This window comes from Rhinoderma darwinii, chromosome 10 (assembly GCF_050947455.1).
Source record: "Rhinoderma darwinii isolate aRhiDar2 chromosome 10, aRhiDar2.hap1, whole genome shotgun sequence".
Lineage (NCBI taxonomy): Eukaryota > Metazoa > Chordata > Amphibia > Anura > Rhinodermatidae > Rhinoderma > Rhinoderma darwinii.
In genome coordinates this window covers 82292146-82308456 of record NC_134696.1, presented here as the reverse complement: position 1 = coordinate 82308456, position 16311 = coordinate 82292146, and the positions used below count along the sequence as shown (strand labels likewise).

Below are 16311 nucleotides of genomic sequence, written 5' to 3'. Positions count from 1 at the left end.
GTGTTACTATGGCTGTAACACTGTCCAATCAGATATGGACAGTGCCACAGCATAAGTGTGCGATTGCAGTCCTTTCATCCGAACTGACAAGGGGGCTCCACTGCTACGGACAGTGTAAAGAGCTCTGCATGCGCGCTCATCTCTTCAGCTCTTGTGAGAGATCAGTCTTGTACTTAGTCTGACAAACTGACAAGGGGGCGTGTCCCTGCTACGGACAGTGTAAGAGCTGGGGAGCGCTTGTACTGTCCGTAGTAGAGACGCCTCCTTGCCGGTTCGGCAGACCGTACTAGACTGATCTCTCGCAAGAGCTGAACAGCTCTGTCCGTAGCACTGATGTGCCCCCTTGCCTGTTCGGATGAAGAGACTGCAATCGCATCTCTCGTGCTGTGGCACTGTCCATATCTGATTGGACAGTGTCACATCCATAGTAACACGCCCCCTTGACTGTTCAGGGGGTTATTTAACCCCTTCCTGACATTTGACGTATCCATACGCCAAAGTCGGGTGGGGGGAAGTATGGAACGGGCTCACGCTCGTTAAATGCTGCGGTCAATAGCGACCAAAGCATTTTAAATTGTTAGAAAGAGGGGGCGGGGGGGGGCGATGGTTGCTATGCCTGCCTGGAGGCCTAATGGGGGGCCCCCAGGTCTGCCATCTTTGTGCACCTATTAAGTCCTGCCTCCGGCAGGGCTTAATAGTTGCCTGTCAGAATCACGATATACTGCAATACATTAGTATGGCAGTATATCGTGCAAGCTGGTTGAAGTCCCCTAGGGGGACTAATAAAAAAAAAAAAAATGTAAAAATGAGTTCAAGTTTTTTTTTTTTTTGTTGTTTTTTTTGTGTAAAAATAAATAAATAAATATTAGGTTCAAAAACCCCCTTTTCCCATTTTAGCCCCAGAGCATAGTAAAAAAATAAACATAATTGGTATCGCCGTGTCCGTAAAAGTCTGAACTATTAGAATATATCATTATTTAAAATAGTGAAATAAAAAGTGATCTAACCGTCGCATGTACACGAAAATGGTATTAAAAACTACAGCTTATCCCGCAAAAAATCCCTCATACCACTTAATCGACAGAAAAATAAAAAAGTTCTGGCTCTCTGAATTTGGCGACACACAATAAATTTTCTTTTTTACACTTTGGTTTTTACTTGTATCGCCGTAATCCTATTGACCAACAGAATAAAGTTAAAGGGAATGTGTTGCCAGCAAAACATGTTTTGTTTTTTTTTAATTAAACATTTAGTGTGTAGGTGATTAAACATTGTTCAAATTTTTTTTATTTTTTTCACGAGTCAGGAAATATTATAAATTTAGATTCTAATTTATAATATTTCCCAGTGCTGGTCACTAGATGGAGCTATTCCCAAAATTGCAGCATTGCATGTGGTAAAGCAACCACATTGCTTTTTGCTGCAAAATTGGGAAAAAAGCACTCGCTCTAGTGAGCTCTGAGAATCCCCCCCTCCTTTATCCTGGCTAGTGCCGGGATAAACGAGGGGATTTAACGGTCAAACCTCCTACACTGTGTGTCGCCATGTTTTGAGCTAACACACAGTGTAGTAGGTTTACATACAGTAGTAAACACACACAAACACGAACATACATAGAAATCTCTTACCTGCTCCTGCCGCCGCGGCTCCCTCCGGCCCGTCCGCTCCGTCTGCTGCCGCTGGTCCAAGTGCACAAGTCCGGAAGCCGCGACCGGAAGTAGTAATCTTACTGTCCGGCCGCGACTTCCGGTCCACAGGAAAATGGCGCCGGACGGCGCGCATTTCAAATTGGACTGTGTGGGAGCGGCGCATGCACCGTTCCCACACAGACGGCGTACACAGAAGTGGATGGGACGGGACCCGTTCGCAGTCCCTATGGGACTGTGGCTGCCGTATTCCATGTCTGTATGTGTCGTTAATCGACACATACAGAAATGGAAAAAAAAAATGGCAGCCCCCATAGGGAAGAAAAAGTGAAAAAATAGAAAAAAGTAACACACAAATAAATAAAAACTTTTTTAAAGAGGCTCTGTCACCAGATTTTGTAACCCCTATCTGCTATTGCAGCAGATAGGCGCTGAAATGTAGATTACAGTAACGTTTTTATTTTTAAAAAACGAGCATTTTTGGCCAAGTTATGACCATTTTTGTAGTTATGCAAATGAGGCTTGCAAAAGTCCAAGTGGGCGTGTATTGTGTGCGTACATCGGGGCGTTTTTAATACTTTTACTAGCTGGCCGTTCTGATGAGAAGTATCATCCACTTCTCTTCAGAACGCCCAGCTTCTGACAGTGCAGATCTGTGACGTCGCTCACAGGTCCTGCATCGTGACGGCCACATCGGCACCAGAGGCTACAGTTGATTCTGCAGCAGCATCAGCGTTTGCAGGTAAGTAGCTACATCGACTTACCTGCTAACGCTGATGCTGCTGCAGAATCAACTGAAGCCTCTGGTGCCGATGTGGCCGACACGATGCAGGACCTGTGAGTGACATCACAGATCTGCACTGTCAGAAGCTGGGCGTTCTGAAGAGAAGTGGATGATACTTCTATACACAACGCCCAGCTAGTAAAAGTATTAAAAACGCCCCGATGTACGCACATAATACACGCCCACTTGGACTTTTACTTTTAAACACGCCCACTTGGACTTTTGCAAGCCTCATTTGCATAACTACAAAAATGGTCATAACTTGGCCAAAAATGCTCGTTTTTTAAAAATAAAAACGTTACTGTAATCTACATTGCAGCGCCGATCTGCCGCAATAGCAGATAGGGGCTGCAAAATCTGGTGACAGAGCCTCTTTAATAAAACACTAACCTAAAACTGACATGAAATTTTTTTTTGTGGTGACACTGTTCCTTTAACATGTTGTTTGAATTGCACAGTGAATTCCGTAAAAACGGCGCGCAAAAAACCATGGAGGAATCGCTGTTCATTTTCTACCCGACAAATAATTTTTTCCCGTTTCCTAGTACCTTATATGGCAAAATAAATGGTTCTACGAAAAACTACAACTCGTCCCACAAAAATCAAGCCCTCATAGGACTAAATAGGTGGGGAGGAAAAAATGAAAATCTGGAAAAGGGCTGCGGCGGGAAGAAGTTAAATATCGGGCGCCAAATATAACGGCACCGATATCTAAATAACGGTGGGAGGTAGAAAACAAATGTAAAGCGCCCCAGGGTTTGTGCAGCCCTCCCCATTAGAGGCTGCACATGTATGGGGAGGCGAAAGGTTCTCTTTAAATGCTTCTGATGGAAAAGGAAAGTTCTTGTAACGGAAAAGTTTTGTTTGAGAAACATCCTAAAAATGTAACACTTTTATAGCACTTTTTTAATACCTGGAAATGTTTTAACTGGAAAGCATTAAAAAGGTTGGTAGTGAGAAATGGAACGGTTTTGCTGAAAGCTTGTGTGCGGGAGCAGAGGCTGAGAAGTTGGAGACCCCACACGTGCCCGGCTGTAATAGGGAGTCTAGTCGTTTGTAATCTGAGCACACCGTAAAATACGTTTCCGTGTCTGTCTGTGCATTAAGAACTGCAAAATGGATGGCAGGTTTTGGGGTAAGTTAATAAAAATTACCTTTTTTGTATTTGACTTCTAACATCTGTTTCCCTTTCTTTTAGGTTGCTTTGGCAGATCTTAAGTCAAATCTACATCTGAGCTTGGTTTTTTTTTTTTGGTTTTTTTTTTTTATTAATTTTTTTTATAAAGAAAGTTGATTTGGTGCATCAGAACAAGTGACTTCACAGTTCAAAGACTTTAACAAGAACAAGCACTTGTTTGCGTTGCAATAACAAGGACTCATTTATTGAGCAAGACTTTATCTCTTCATTTTGAAGAGTCCTATAAACTGTTATTACAGTCTCTGTACTGACTCTCAAACCTTGAAGTTGAATAAACTTTCAAAGGGACAATTTAATAGAAAACAAAATGAGCACCACAAGAACAGAGAACCCTGTTTTAATGGGTCTGTCCAGTCAGAATGGACAATTGAGGGGCCCAATGAAGCCTAATCCAGGGCCTGGAAGTGGGGGAACACAGACACAGCAAATAAGCCAGCTGAAAAACGCCAGCACAATCAATAATGGAAGTCAGCAGCAAGCACAGAGCATGAGCAGTGCTATTAAGTGAGTATGCGCCAACTTTGTGACCGCTTTAGAAGTGTTCATGTGATTGGAAGTATGTTCTGTTTCTTCAGCTTTTTTTTGTCCATGGCACAGTGAAGTTGGTCACACGTGACTATGTCAGGTGGTGTATTGTAAATCTGACAGATCCTTGTATGGCGGCACAGTCCCCTGCTGCTCTGTACGTCAGGGGCATACGTAGGTACGATAAGGCCCCATACACATCTGTCGGTGCCCATAAAACCTAAGAGGACATAGCACTTTAATAAAATTATTCTTTATAGAGTTGCCAATAGACAAAAATACTAATTCTTTTAGAATATTTCTGGTGTGGATGATCTAAGCTAAATTAATAATCATAAAGGCAGTCAAATGGCGCTCAATTTATTAGTGGTGTATGCTGTATAATAAATTTGTCGCATCCTACTAGATATAATCGACACTTAGGTCTTCCTTATACCACCTACTAGTTGGCCTAGTTCAAAATATTGGCGCATTTTTGGCGGTGTTGCATTTTAAGCCACGCTCAATTCCCAGCCAAGCCACGTGCCTTGTCTGAAAAAGTGTTCATAACCGTTAATAAATTGGGTGCACAGCATGTTCGCCAGAATTCGGTCTCCATTTGAGTAGTTAATATGCCTCATTACATTCAACCTCTCCACAGCCATACCTGATTACTTCTGACCGGTAGAAATTGGTTTGGTCATTGGTACAATTATCAGGCTGTAAAATGTAAGTGTTCAGCAAAAATTGTTCCAGTTGGGTTTAAAAATATCCTACTGTTTGGTGTATACAGCTGCCCCTGCTTGTAGTGCTGTAAGGATTAGACTACACAGGGTTTGTTTGTAGTCTGTAGTCATAGGGATATATAGGTCTGTATATGAGCTGTAGACACAGCTCTGTTGTATTTGTAGTGCGCTCTGCTTCATTGCCACCTTGGAGTTTTCCCTTGAATGTTTCTGGTAGCTTTTAGGCTATGTTCACATCTTCGTCGGAAGCTCTGTTTGAAGCCTCTGTTGTAGATCCTGTTGGATTTGATGAAGAATTTGCGCTTCCTGGAGCACTATTCTTCATGTCAAAGTGAGGGACCGCATTATTAAGTTAGTGGGATCCATCGGGGCATCGGTAGTATTGTACGACAGATCTGGCACTGCGTCCTGGTTTCCTTTATCGAAACCAGGACCGATGTGAACAGAACCATACTGAAATGGTTTTATTTTGGGTGTACTATTAGGTTGTTCTCCCTCTGAGACAAGTGGTTGTGGGAGATATATGAGGTAATTGGACACGTTCAAGGTGGCGCTCCTTTCTGAAAAGTATGGTAAGAGGGCTTTATTAACCAAAGACCAGACCAATTAGAGTTTTTTTTCATTTTTGTTTTCCTCCCTGCCTTCCAAAAGCCCTAACTTTTTTCTATATCTACGTCGACATAGCCATATGAGGCCTCATTTTTTGCGGGACAAGTTGTAGTTTTTCATGGCACCATTTATTGCACCGCTTAATGTACGGTCAAATTATTTGTGGGGTGAAATGGGCAAAAAAACAGCAATTACACCATTTTTTTTGGGGGGGGGGAGGGTTTGTATTTACGGCGTCAATCACGTGGTAAAAACGACATATTCGCCTTACTCTACAGGTTGATACAATTACGGCAATACCAGTTATGTTAACTTTTTTTTTTTTTTTTGAACATTGCTTTAGGGAAAAAAATGGGAAAGGTTTGTTTTTTTTCCTGAACTTTTAATTTATCTTTTTGGAAACATTCTAAAAATGTTTGAGGGGGCACCGCCCTGATTCTAACAATTTAAAACCACGACATTTAAGTTGTTAAACAGGCGGAATCAAAGTGATCTTTGATTCTGCCCGGTGCAGTGAGGTTTCGGCCGTCACCCGCTGTGTATGGAGCAAGCTCGGCCTATGAGCACGCTCCATACTTCCCCTTAACGGCTGCCATGTACCAGTACGTGACATGTCGTAAAGGGGTTAAAATGTCAGTGCTTATTAACGCAAAGTAGTTTTCGTGAAAGGACATTGTTCTTTCATAATGGTTTGTCCGTGCCAATGCTGAGCACAGTAAAATCTACATGTAATTCTATTTTGTAGACCTGGTGATGACTGGAAGAAGACATTAAAACTCCCACCAAAAGATTTTCGAATAAAGACTTCGGTAAGATTTATTTTTTCTCACTAATTTATTTAGAATGATGTTGATTTATTATACCTATTGGGCTGTTAATGTCTTGCCTAGACTTTTATCATTGCTGTAACACCGATCAGTATATTTCTACAACCAAATGTTATACTTAATCTCTTTTCACTTTTCATTACTTTTCATATGTGACTTTGAAATTACTTTTTTTTATTTTTTTTTTGTTTTTTTTTTCTTGATCTGGCTCATGCTAAAATATAAAACTGAACTTTCTTCTTGATTAACTGTCATGTTCTCTCCAGGATGTCACCTCCACGAAAGGCAATGAGTTTGAAGATTACTGTTTAAAACGAGAGCTGCTCATGGGGATTTTTGAGATGGGATGGGAGAAACCATCTCCAATTCAGGTTTGTTAAATGGAGACTGAGTAGGTTATTCAAAGATTAAGACAAACTTTCTTACCATATGATTTTTTTTTATTTCTTTGTCCTTCTAGGAGGAAAGCATTCCCATTGCATTGTCTGGTAGGGATATCTTGGCTAGAGCAAAAAATGGAACTGGCAAGAGTGGAGCCTACCTCATTCCCTTACTTGAACGGCTAGACCTAAAGAAGGACTGCATACAAGGTTAGAATCCAACCACGTAACTGACTTTTAAGAGTTGGTCCGCTTAACCGATAATAAATATATTTGGAAAAATGTTTTTATGCTTTAGTAATTTTTTATTTTTCTGGTCGGTCTACATTTCTCTATAGCAATGGTGATTGTACCCACTCGAGAACTTGCACTTCAGGTCAGTCAGATCTGCATCCAAGTCAGCAAGCATATGGGAGGGGTAAAAGTTATGGCAACAACCGGAGGCACCAATCTAAGAGATGACATAATGAGGCTGGATGACACAGGTAAAATCCATCAACTGAAATGGCTCCACTTTGTGTTTTCATTTAGGGAAAATGCTGAGTTTGTAGAATTTTTTTGGGGATGCTGCTAGTATATATTATTGCATAGAAAATAAATGTAAAATGATGACCAGCCTGTTTAAGCCAGTCTATATTTCCGCACATACAGGTTTTGATTGCCACTTTGCTTGTTAGTGCCAATTGGAAGCAAATGTAATGAAAGCCCTAAACTGAAGTGTGGTGACATTTTATAACCTTTTCCTATTCTATTTATAGAAGTAGGCTTGTAAAAGGAAAGTCCAATCTAAGAACTGCTGCTATTCACACGTTTTAAATGTTTCTGAAGCTTCTCTGACCCGAGCATTTTTAATGGTCTTTGTGTCAGACATCCCACTGCCTGAAATGACTTCGCACACGCAACAATAGATGCCTGTGTTTGCTGTGTAGTTGCATATTAAGTTTAGTGTTTTGTTTTTGTTAACTTGTTATGCATTATACACTAAGTAAGTTGTTCTAAGGCCCTGTTCACATCACAATTTTGCATCTTGTTGAAAGGTATCTTTTTGGCATTCTGCACCATGCTGCCACAGACTTCTATAGTAAAAAAAAAAGTTTTTTTTGGTTTTTTTTTAGCTGAAATAGGCCCCATAGAAACCTATAGCTACTGTGTAGGACCCATTTAAAACAAAAAACCTGTACCTTTTACCTGGCTACACAAACGTGTTGTGAACAGAGGCCCTAACTTTCACTCTATTTTTCACACAGTTCATGTGGTGATTGCAACTCCAGGGCGGATTCTGGATCTTATCAAAAAAGGTGTAGCTAAAGTCGACCACATTCAGATGATAGTTCTGGATGAGGTAATTATTTATTTTCCTCTTTTAACCCCTTTAGGACACAGCCTGTTTTGGCCTTGTGGACACAGCCTATTTTTTCAAATCTGACATGTGTCACTTTATGTGGTAATAACTCCGGAATGCTTTTACCTATCCAAGCGATTCTGAGATTGTTTTCTCGTGACATATTGTACTTTATGTTAGTGAAAAAATTTGGTCGATAAATTCAATATTTATTTGTGAAAAACTTCAAATTTTAGCAAAAATTTGCAAAAATTAGCATTTTTCTAAATTTAAATGTATTTGCTTGTGAAACAGATAGTAATACCACACAAAATAGTTACTAGTTAACATCCCCTATATGTCTACTTTATGTTTGCATCATTTTTTTTCACGTACTTTTATTTTTCTAGGACGTTACAAGGCTTAGAACTTTAGCAGCAATTTCTCATATTTTCAATAAAATGTCAAAAGGCTATTTTTTCAGGGACCAGTTCAGTTCTGAAGTGGCTTTGAGGGCCTTATATATTAGAAAGTCCCCATAAATCACCCCATTTTGAAAACTGCACCCCTCAAGGTATTCAAAACCACATTCAGAAAATATTTTAACCCTTTAGGCGTTTCACAGGAATTAAGGCAAAGTAGAGGTGAAATTTACAAATTTCATTTTTTTTGCCGAAATTCATTTGTAATAAAAAAAAAATCTGTAACACAGAAGGTTTTACCAGGGAAACGCAACTCAATATTTATTGCCCAGATTCTGCAGATTTTAGAAATATCCAACATGTGGCCCTAGTGTCCTAATGGACTGAAACACAGGCCTCAGAAGCAAAGGAGCAGCTAGTGGATTTCGGGGCCTCCTTTTTTTAGGAATATATTTTAGGCACCATGTCAGGTTTGAGGCGGTTTTGTGGTACCTAAACAGCCGAAACCCCTCCAAAGTGACCCCATTTTGGAAACTACACCCCTCAAGGCATTTTTCTAGTGGTATAGATAGCATATTGACCCCACAGTTTTTTTGCAGAATTTAGTGGAATTAGTCTGTGAAGATGAAAATCACCTATTTTTCTGTGGAAACATAGAATGTTTTCATTTTTACAAGGAATAAAGGAGAAAAAGCACCCCAAAATTTGTAAAGCAATTTCTCCCGATTACGGCAATACCCCATATGTGGTCGTAAACTGATGTTTGGACCCACAGCAGGGCTCAGAAGGAAGGGAGCGCCTTTTGTATTTTGGAGTGCAGATTTTGCTGGATTGGTTTTCAGTGCTATGTCGGGTTTGCAACGCCCCGGAGGGACCAAAACAGTGGAAACCCGCCAAAAGTGACCCCATTTTGGAATCTACACCCCTCAAGGAATTTTTCTAGTGGTATAGTGAGCATTTTGGCCCCTCAGGATCTTTTTTAGAGCTAGGGTGACCAAAAAACAGCGATTTTGGCGCTTTAAATTCTTTATTTATTACAGCGTTCACCGTGCGCAATAAATTACGTTTTAATTTATTCTGCCGGTCGGTACGATTACGCCGATACCATATGTGTATAGTTTTTTTTTTAAGTTTTGCAGCGTTTGCACAATAAAATTAAGTTTCTATAAAATTATTTATTTTCTGGGACACGCTATTCTGAGCCGTAACTTTTTTATTTTTTCGTCAAAAAAGCTGTGGGAGGGCTTGTTTTTTGCGGGACGGGTTGTAGTTTTTATTGGTACCATTTTGGGGTAAATGCGACTTTTTGATCACTTTTTATTCTATATCTTGGGAGGGGTGGTGACCAAAAAATAGCGATGCTGACAGTTTTCCGTTTATTTTGTTTGCGGTGTTCACCGTGCGGAAAAATTAACATTATAGTTTCATAGATTGGGTCGTTACGAACGCGGCGATACCAAATATGTGTACTTTTTTTTTTTTTAACGGTTTCATTTTTTCCCTATAATAAATGACTTATTATAGGAAAACAAAACCTTTTATTTTTACATTTTTATTAACTTTTTTTTACTTTTTACACTTTATATTTTTGTTTATTAACTTTTCTTTTACTTTTTACACTTTCTTTTTTTGACCTGCAGCTCTGATCGCTGCTAGAATACATTACACTACCTAGGTAGTGTAATGTATTCCAACTGTCGTGTGACGTCACAGTCACTCTGACAGTTGGTCTACGAGGATCAGCAGAGGCTGATCCTCATAGGCTGACATACATGGCAGACCTGGGGGCCGTTGTCTGGCACCCGGGTGCCATCACAAGCATCAGAAGCCCCCACGATTGCATGGGGGCTGCTGATGCGCTACAAACCCGCTACATGCGGAGATCGCAATCGAGCCCCGCATGTAACGGGTTAATTGCCTAAATCAGCGGCGATGAGCCGCTGATCGGCAACACTGGAGAGTGTCAGCTGTCGGGGACAGCTGATCTCCAAGTTCCCGATGCACACTGTCGCCGACAGTGTGCATCGGGAACGGCACAGTGACTTTCTGTCACTCTGACAGGAAGCCTATCAGGACCAGCCGAAGGTTGGTCCTGATGGGCTTCTGTCCATGGCAGACCCGGAAGCCATTGTTTGGCTTCCGTTTGCCATACTAACTATCGGCAGACCCCGCGATTTCGGACGGGGGTCTGCCGATATGTTAAAAACCCCTAAAATTCGGCGATTGCACCCGATCGCCGAATTTAAGGGGTTAATGCGCCGAAATCAGCGGCAAAGGACCGCTGGCCGGCAAGAGGGGAGTGTCAGCTGTCGGCGACAGCTGACCTCCTGGTTCCCGGTGCACACTGTCGCCGACAGTGTGCACCGGGATTAACTCAGTAACTGTACGTCCTCGTGCGGGAAGTAACTTCCCGCAACGACGGACAGTTACGTCCTGGTGCGGGTAGGGGTTAAAGTTTCTTAAAATGGAACATTTTGTTTATGGTGAAATACGGTATTCGCATTAAAGGGGAGAAGACAACCCTTTTTAACCCCTTAGTGACCACTAATACGCCTTTTTACGGCGGTCACTAATGGGCTTTAGGCTAGGCTGACGCCTTTTCACGTCAGCCTAGTCGAAGTCCTGCACGGGTCTCCCGTGCAGGCAGGAGCCGGGGCTCTGCTGTCTGATGACAGCTGAGCTCCTGCTCCAACGCCCGCGGTCAAAGTTTACTTCGATCGCGGCCGTTTAACCCGTTAAATGCCGCCGTCAATAGCGACCGCGGCATTTAACTTTGTTTACAGAGGGAGTGAGCTCCCTCTGTCACCCATCGGCGGCCCGCGAATGCAATCGCTGGTCTCCGATGGGGTGTCATGGCAGCCGGGGGCCTGATAAAAGCCCCCAGGTCTGCCCTGGACATATGCCTGTTAGGACGCGCCGGAGGCACGTCCTAACAGATTGCCTGTCAGATTTACACTGACAGGCAATAATGCTCTGGTATACGAAGTATACCAGAGCATTATAGCAGCGATCGGAACATCGCACAGTAAAGTCCCCTAGTGGGACTAATAAAATAAGTCATCAAAGTGAAATAAAGATTATTAATAAAAAGTACAGTAAAAAAATAATTAAAACCTTTTTTTTCCATAAAAAGTGGTTTTATTTAGTAAAAGTGTAAAAAAAAAAAAAAGAGTACACATATTGGTATCGCCGCGACCGTAATGACTCCATTAATAAAGTTAATAGGTAATTTAAACCGCAAAGTGAACACCGTAAAAAAAAACGCAAAAAAAATGGCGAAATTGCAATTTTTTTCCATTGCCCCCCAAAAAAGTAATAAAAATAAATCAATAAGTCCCATGCACCCCAAAACAGTACCATTCAAAACTACGTCTTGTCCCGCAGAAAACAAGCCCAAAAAATCACTACACTGATGGAAAAATAAAAAAATTACGGCTCTTGGAAAGCGACGATGCAAAAGCAAATAATTTGAGTTCAAAAGTGTTTTTATTGTGCAAAAGTCGTAAAACATAAAAAAAACCTCTACATATGTGGCATCGCCGTAATCGTACCGACCCATAGAATAAAGGTAACATGTTATTTACGCCGCACAGTGAAAGGCGTCAATTTAAAAACGCATAGAACGATGGCGGAATTTCAGTGTTTTTTTTATAATCCCCCCCCCCAAAAGGTTAATAAAAGTTAATATAAAAATTATATGTACCCAAAAATGGTGCTATTAAAAAGCACAACTAATCCCGCAAAAAACAAGTCCTCATACAGCTATGTAGACGAAAAAATAAAAAGGTTATAGCTCTTTGAATGCGACTATAGAAAAACGAATAAAATAGCTTGGTCATTAGGGCCTAAAATGGGCTGGTCACTAAGGGGTTAAGCCCTTAATGACCGCCGATCAGCCTTTTCACGGCAGTCATTAGTGCGCTTTATTCTGATGCAATAGCCTTTTCACGGCGCAGCATCAGAATAAATAAACAGAGCAGGGAGCTGTTAAATCTCCCTGCTCTCAGCTGCCAGACGTAGCTGGGGGCGTCCCTGCTCGAACGTGTGAGATCTATATTCGTAGCAATCTCTCCTGATTAACCCCTCAGATGCGGTGCTCAATAGCGAGTGCCGCATCTGAGTGGTTTTGCAGCAAGTATTGGCAACATTGCAAAACACAGATCTTATTGTGCTGATGCTTCTGCTAGGGTTTAGTTTGGCAAAAAAAGGTGGTAAATATGTTGCTTAATATTGTGGGTTGTTGTATAGGAAGAAAAATCTTTAGGTCAACCTTGTATCAAGGCTTTGTGCCACATAATTGATCAAAAGGCAGTTTAAGCTTTTCATTGTGTTTGCATATATTAATGTGGTCCATTTTTACACCTTGTAAGATTTCTGCTGAAGTCTTGCTAGTGTAGGATTGTCCTTTTCGATCAAGCTATATTAGCAGCAAACTGGTTAATTAAAAAAATTGTCTACCTGGTCTGTCCAAGGCAAGTAACTTAATGGGGTTTTCCCACGAGACACGATTATGACACATCCACAGGATACGTAACTCACGACCATATAACGTTTTTCATGGTCGGAAAACACCTCATTCAGCCATAACACACAGCGGCTGAACGAGGTTTAGGGGGCCCCGTTCTGGAGATAGGTGCGGGTCCCAGAGATGGGACCCGCATCTATCAGATTTGACATATCCTGTGGATGTGTCCTAAAGTCTCTCGTGGGAAAACCCCTTTAACTGGTCTACTGCAGGTTTTAAAAAGTTGCTGATTCTTGCAGTCTCATGGCTGTATAGGACTCTGAGAGGTCCCCCTCCTTGGCTTTAAATATACAGCTGTTATAAAACCTGCTACCAGCAAGACCTCTTTTTAAAGAGATTGGCCAAATATTGAAACTTATCACCTATTCAGAGGATCGCTAGGACCCCCACCAATCAGAGGTCCCGTGTTCCCCATTTGAATAGAGTGCACATTCTCGACCGCTGCTCCGTTAAAACAGGGGCCACCAGTTATGATCTTTGGTCCCAGCGGTCGGCACCCCACCAATCAGACCCTTATTACCAATTCTGTGGATAGGTGATAAAAGGGGTAGGGTCCAAGAATAAAACTTTAAGTCAAGGCATCAGTACGATTCCCTGATAGTTCTAGGGCCCCGTCTACACGTGTTGGATTTGGTGAAGATTCTGCGCTGAAATTTGACTACAATCCGCATCCTACTCATGTGAATGGAGTTTTCCGCAACCCAGTTAACATGCTGTGGAACGTTTCCTTTTTACCCTTGTGTGGAAGACCAAATCAGCGTGAATAATGCACGTCTTCCCACAGATTTTGCACGGAAAAGCCGGTAGATTTCCACACTCGAATTAAACTGCATATCTGCGGAAATCCACAGTAATCCTTGGATTTCTGTAGTAGATACTGCAGAAAATAAGTGTCTGATTTGCCTCTAGTGAATCCAGCCCTTGTGGACATAGCAGTGTATATAATTACAGCCACTAATCCTCCCTCTGAAGTGCCGTACAAGGGGCTAAAAAGAAAGCATTTCCTTGTTCTGTGGAGTCACATGATGTCTCCCAATCCCCCTCAGCCAATCACCAGCTTTGTCACAATAGATTTCAGAGCTGTTAGTTGGAGAAAGACGACCATGTGGCTTCACAGCGTCAAGAAGTGCATTTGTTTCTCCCCTCAGTTTGCCATTTTGGGGGCTGTGTAATGACTGTATCTGTACGTATAAGTCTCTTACAATACCATATTGGTGTACTTCGTTAACCCCTTAGTGACCACCCACACACCTTTTCACAACAGTCACTAAGGGGCCTTAGGGTAGGCCGTCGCCTTTTCACAGCAGCCTAGTCGAAGTCCTGCACGGGTGTCCCGTGCAGACTGGAGCCGGTACCCTGCTGTCTGACAATCTGGCACCTGCTCCAACGGTAGCAATCGAAGTTTACTTTGATCGCGGCCGTTTAGCCCCAAAGTTAACATGTAACTTAAACTGCAAGGTGGACGCTGTAAAAATTAAACCCGCAAAAAACTGTTTGAATTGTTATTTTTTACCATCCCCCCCCAAAAAAAAGTAATGAAAAATAATCTAAGTCCCGTGTACCCCATAAAAGCACCAATGAAAACTACGTGTTGTCCCGGAGAAAACAAGCCCTCGTATAACTACATTTTATTTCAAGTTGTTTTATTGTGCTAAAGTAGTAAAATCTAAAAAAAAAAAACACGTGTGGTATCGTTGGACTAGAACCAACCCTAGAATAAAGGTAATATGTTATTTAATGTCGCACAGTGAATGCCATAAATTTTAAAATGCATAGAACAATGGCGGAATTGCTGTTTTTGTATTTTTCTACCACCTCCCCCCAAAAAAAGCTAACAAAAGTTAGTAACAATGTGTACCCCAAAATGGGCCGTTAAAAATACAAGTAATCCTGCAAAAAAAAATGTCCTCATACAGCCATGTCGACGGAAAAAAAGTTATAGTTGTTTTTTAAATGTGATGATGGGAATACAAAAAAAAAAATTGCTTGTCCATTAAGGCCCCACCCCCATCATCCAAATCTGTTTATTTTCCAAATGTAGTTTATAATGGTCAGTAAGATGGATAAACCACCGGTACCTGCAAAGCCTTGGCTGATATACACGAGCTGTACACGTAGGTTGGGCTTCACTGCTTTTTTTGTACTTTCTGTCTTTAAACCTAATAGTGTCTTTTTGTTTTTGTTTTATTTAGGCGGATAAGCTGCTCTCTCAAGATTTCGTGCAGATAATGGAAGATATTATTATGACGCTACCTAAAAACAGGCAGATTCTTCTATACTCAGCCACTTTTCCCCTCAGTGTACAGAAATTTATGGTAGGTTTTTATTTTAAATTTTATTTTGAACACAACACTCATGCCCCGTTGAGCCACTTTTCAAAAAAATGTAACTTTTCAAACATTACAAATTACCAAAAACTGTCTGGGGTAAATGAACAGGGTGAGTCACGTAGTAGGAAATTCATAGGAGAGCAGAGCTTGTGCCTGGGAATTGTAGTTCTCAATAGGCTCACAGGTAGTCACGTGGACTGACGTGCTGGACCGCCCATTATTATCTGAATGGATATGGGAGAAGGGCTCATTCAGACTGTTTTCTTGTCCCAGTGCACAATGGGCAGCACCTGGACTGAACACTGACCCGTTATAGTGAGGCAACGTTTTATTTTTATTTTTCCCACGGACCATCCGTCCATGATTAAAAAATTGCAGCATGCTCTGTCATTTTTTTTTTTTACACCGGGATGGCCCATGGAAGTCATTGGGTCTGCGTGAAAAACAGATGCCATCCGGTCCATTCTGTTTTTCACAGATGGTTGCCTGGAGACATTGGGGGAGTGAAAATAGGAAGTAGAACCAGAGCAGTGTGGTCCGGAGTATAAGGGTAAGGCCACACGGTGCGTCGTGGGCGCGTTTTTGTTGCAGTTTTGTTCCGTTTGAGAACCGCATGTGGTCAACTGCATGTGTTTTTTGTCTCTGCAAGGCCTGGTTTACACGAGCGTGTGCGTTTTGCGCACGCAAAAAACTCACCATTTTGCGTGCGCAAAAGGCACTTAACAGCTCCGTGTGTCATCCGCGTATGATGCGCGGCTGCGAGATCTTCGCGCAGCCGCCATCATTATGACACTCAGTTTGGATGTTTGTAAACAGAAAAGCACGTGGTGCTTTTCTGTTTACATTCAGAGTTTGACAGCTGTTGCGCGAATAACACAGTTCGCACGGAAGTGCTTCCATGTGACCTGCGTGGTTTTCACGCACCCATTTACTTCAACAGCGGACAAATATAGGACATGTCGTGAGTTTTTTTTCCGCGCACTCACGCTGAGCAAAACTCACGGACTGTCTGCATGCCC

General features: G+C 41.8%; 1 protein-coding gene across 4 annotated transcripts in view; it reads left to right on the top strand.

Annotated features, from left to right (window-relative positions):
* Nucleotides 1-16311, top strand: part of DDX6 (DEAD-box helicase 6) — a 60063-nt gene that overhangs the window by 25692 nt on the left and 18060 nt on the right. For all 4 annotated transcript variants that reach the window (XM_075840117.1, XM_075840120.1, XM_075840119.1 and 1 more), the window contains exons 2-8: nt 3629-4132; nt 6233-6296; nt 6581-6685; nt 6775-6904; nt 7033-7179; nt 7942-8036; nt 15155-15277. In XM_075840117.1, coding sequence (XP_075696232.1) covers nt 3936-4132; nt 6233-6296; nt 6581-6685; nt 6775-6904; nt 7033-7179; nt 7942-8036; nt 15155-15277 — 861 coding nt within the window. In that variant the 5' untranslated portion in view covers nt 3629-3935. The remainder of the gene's footprint in view (nt 1-3628; nt 4133-6232; nt 6297-6580; nt 6686-6774; nt 6905-7032; nt 7180-7941; nt 8037-15154; nt 15278-16311) is intronic.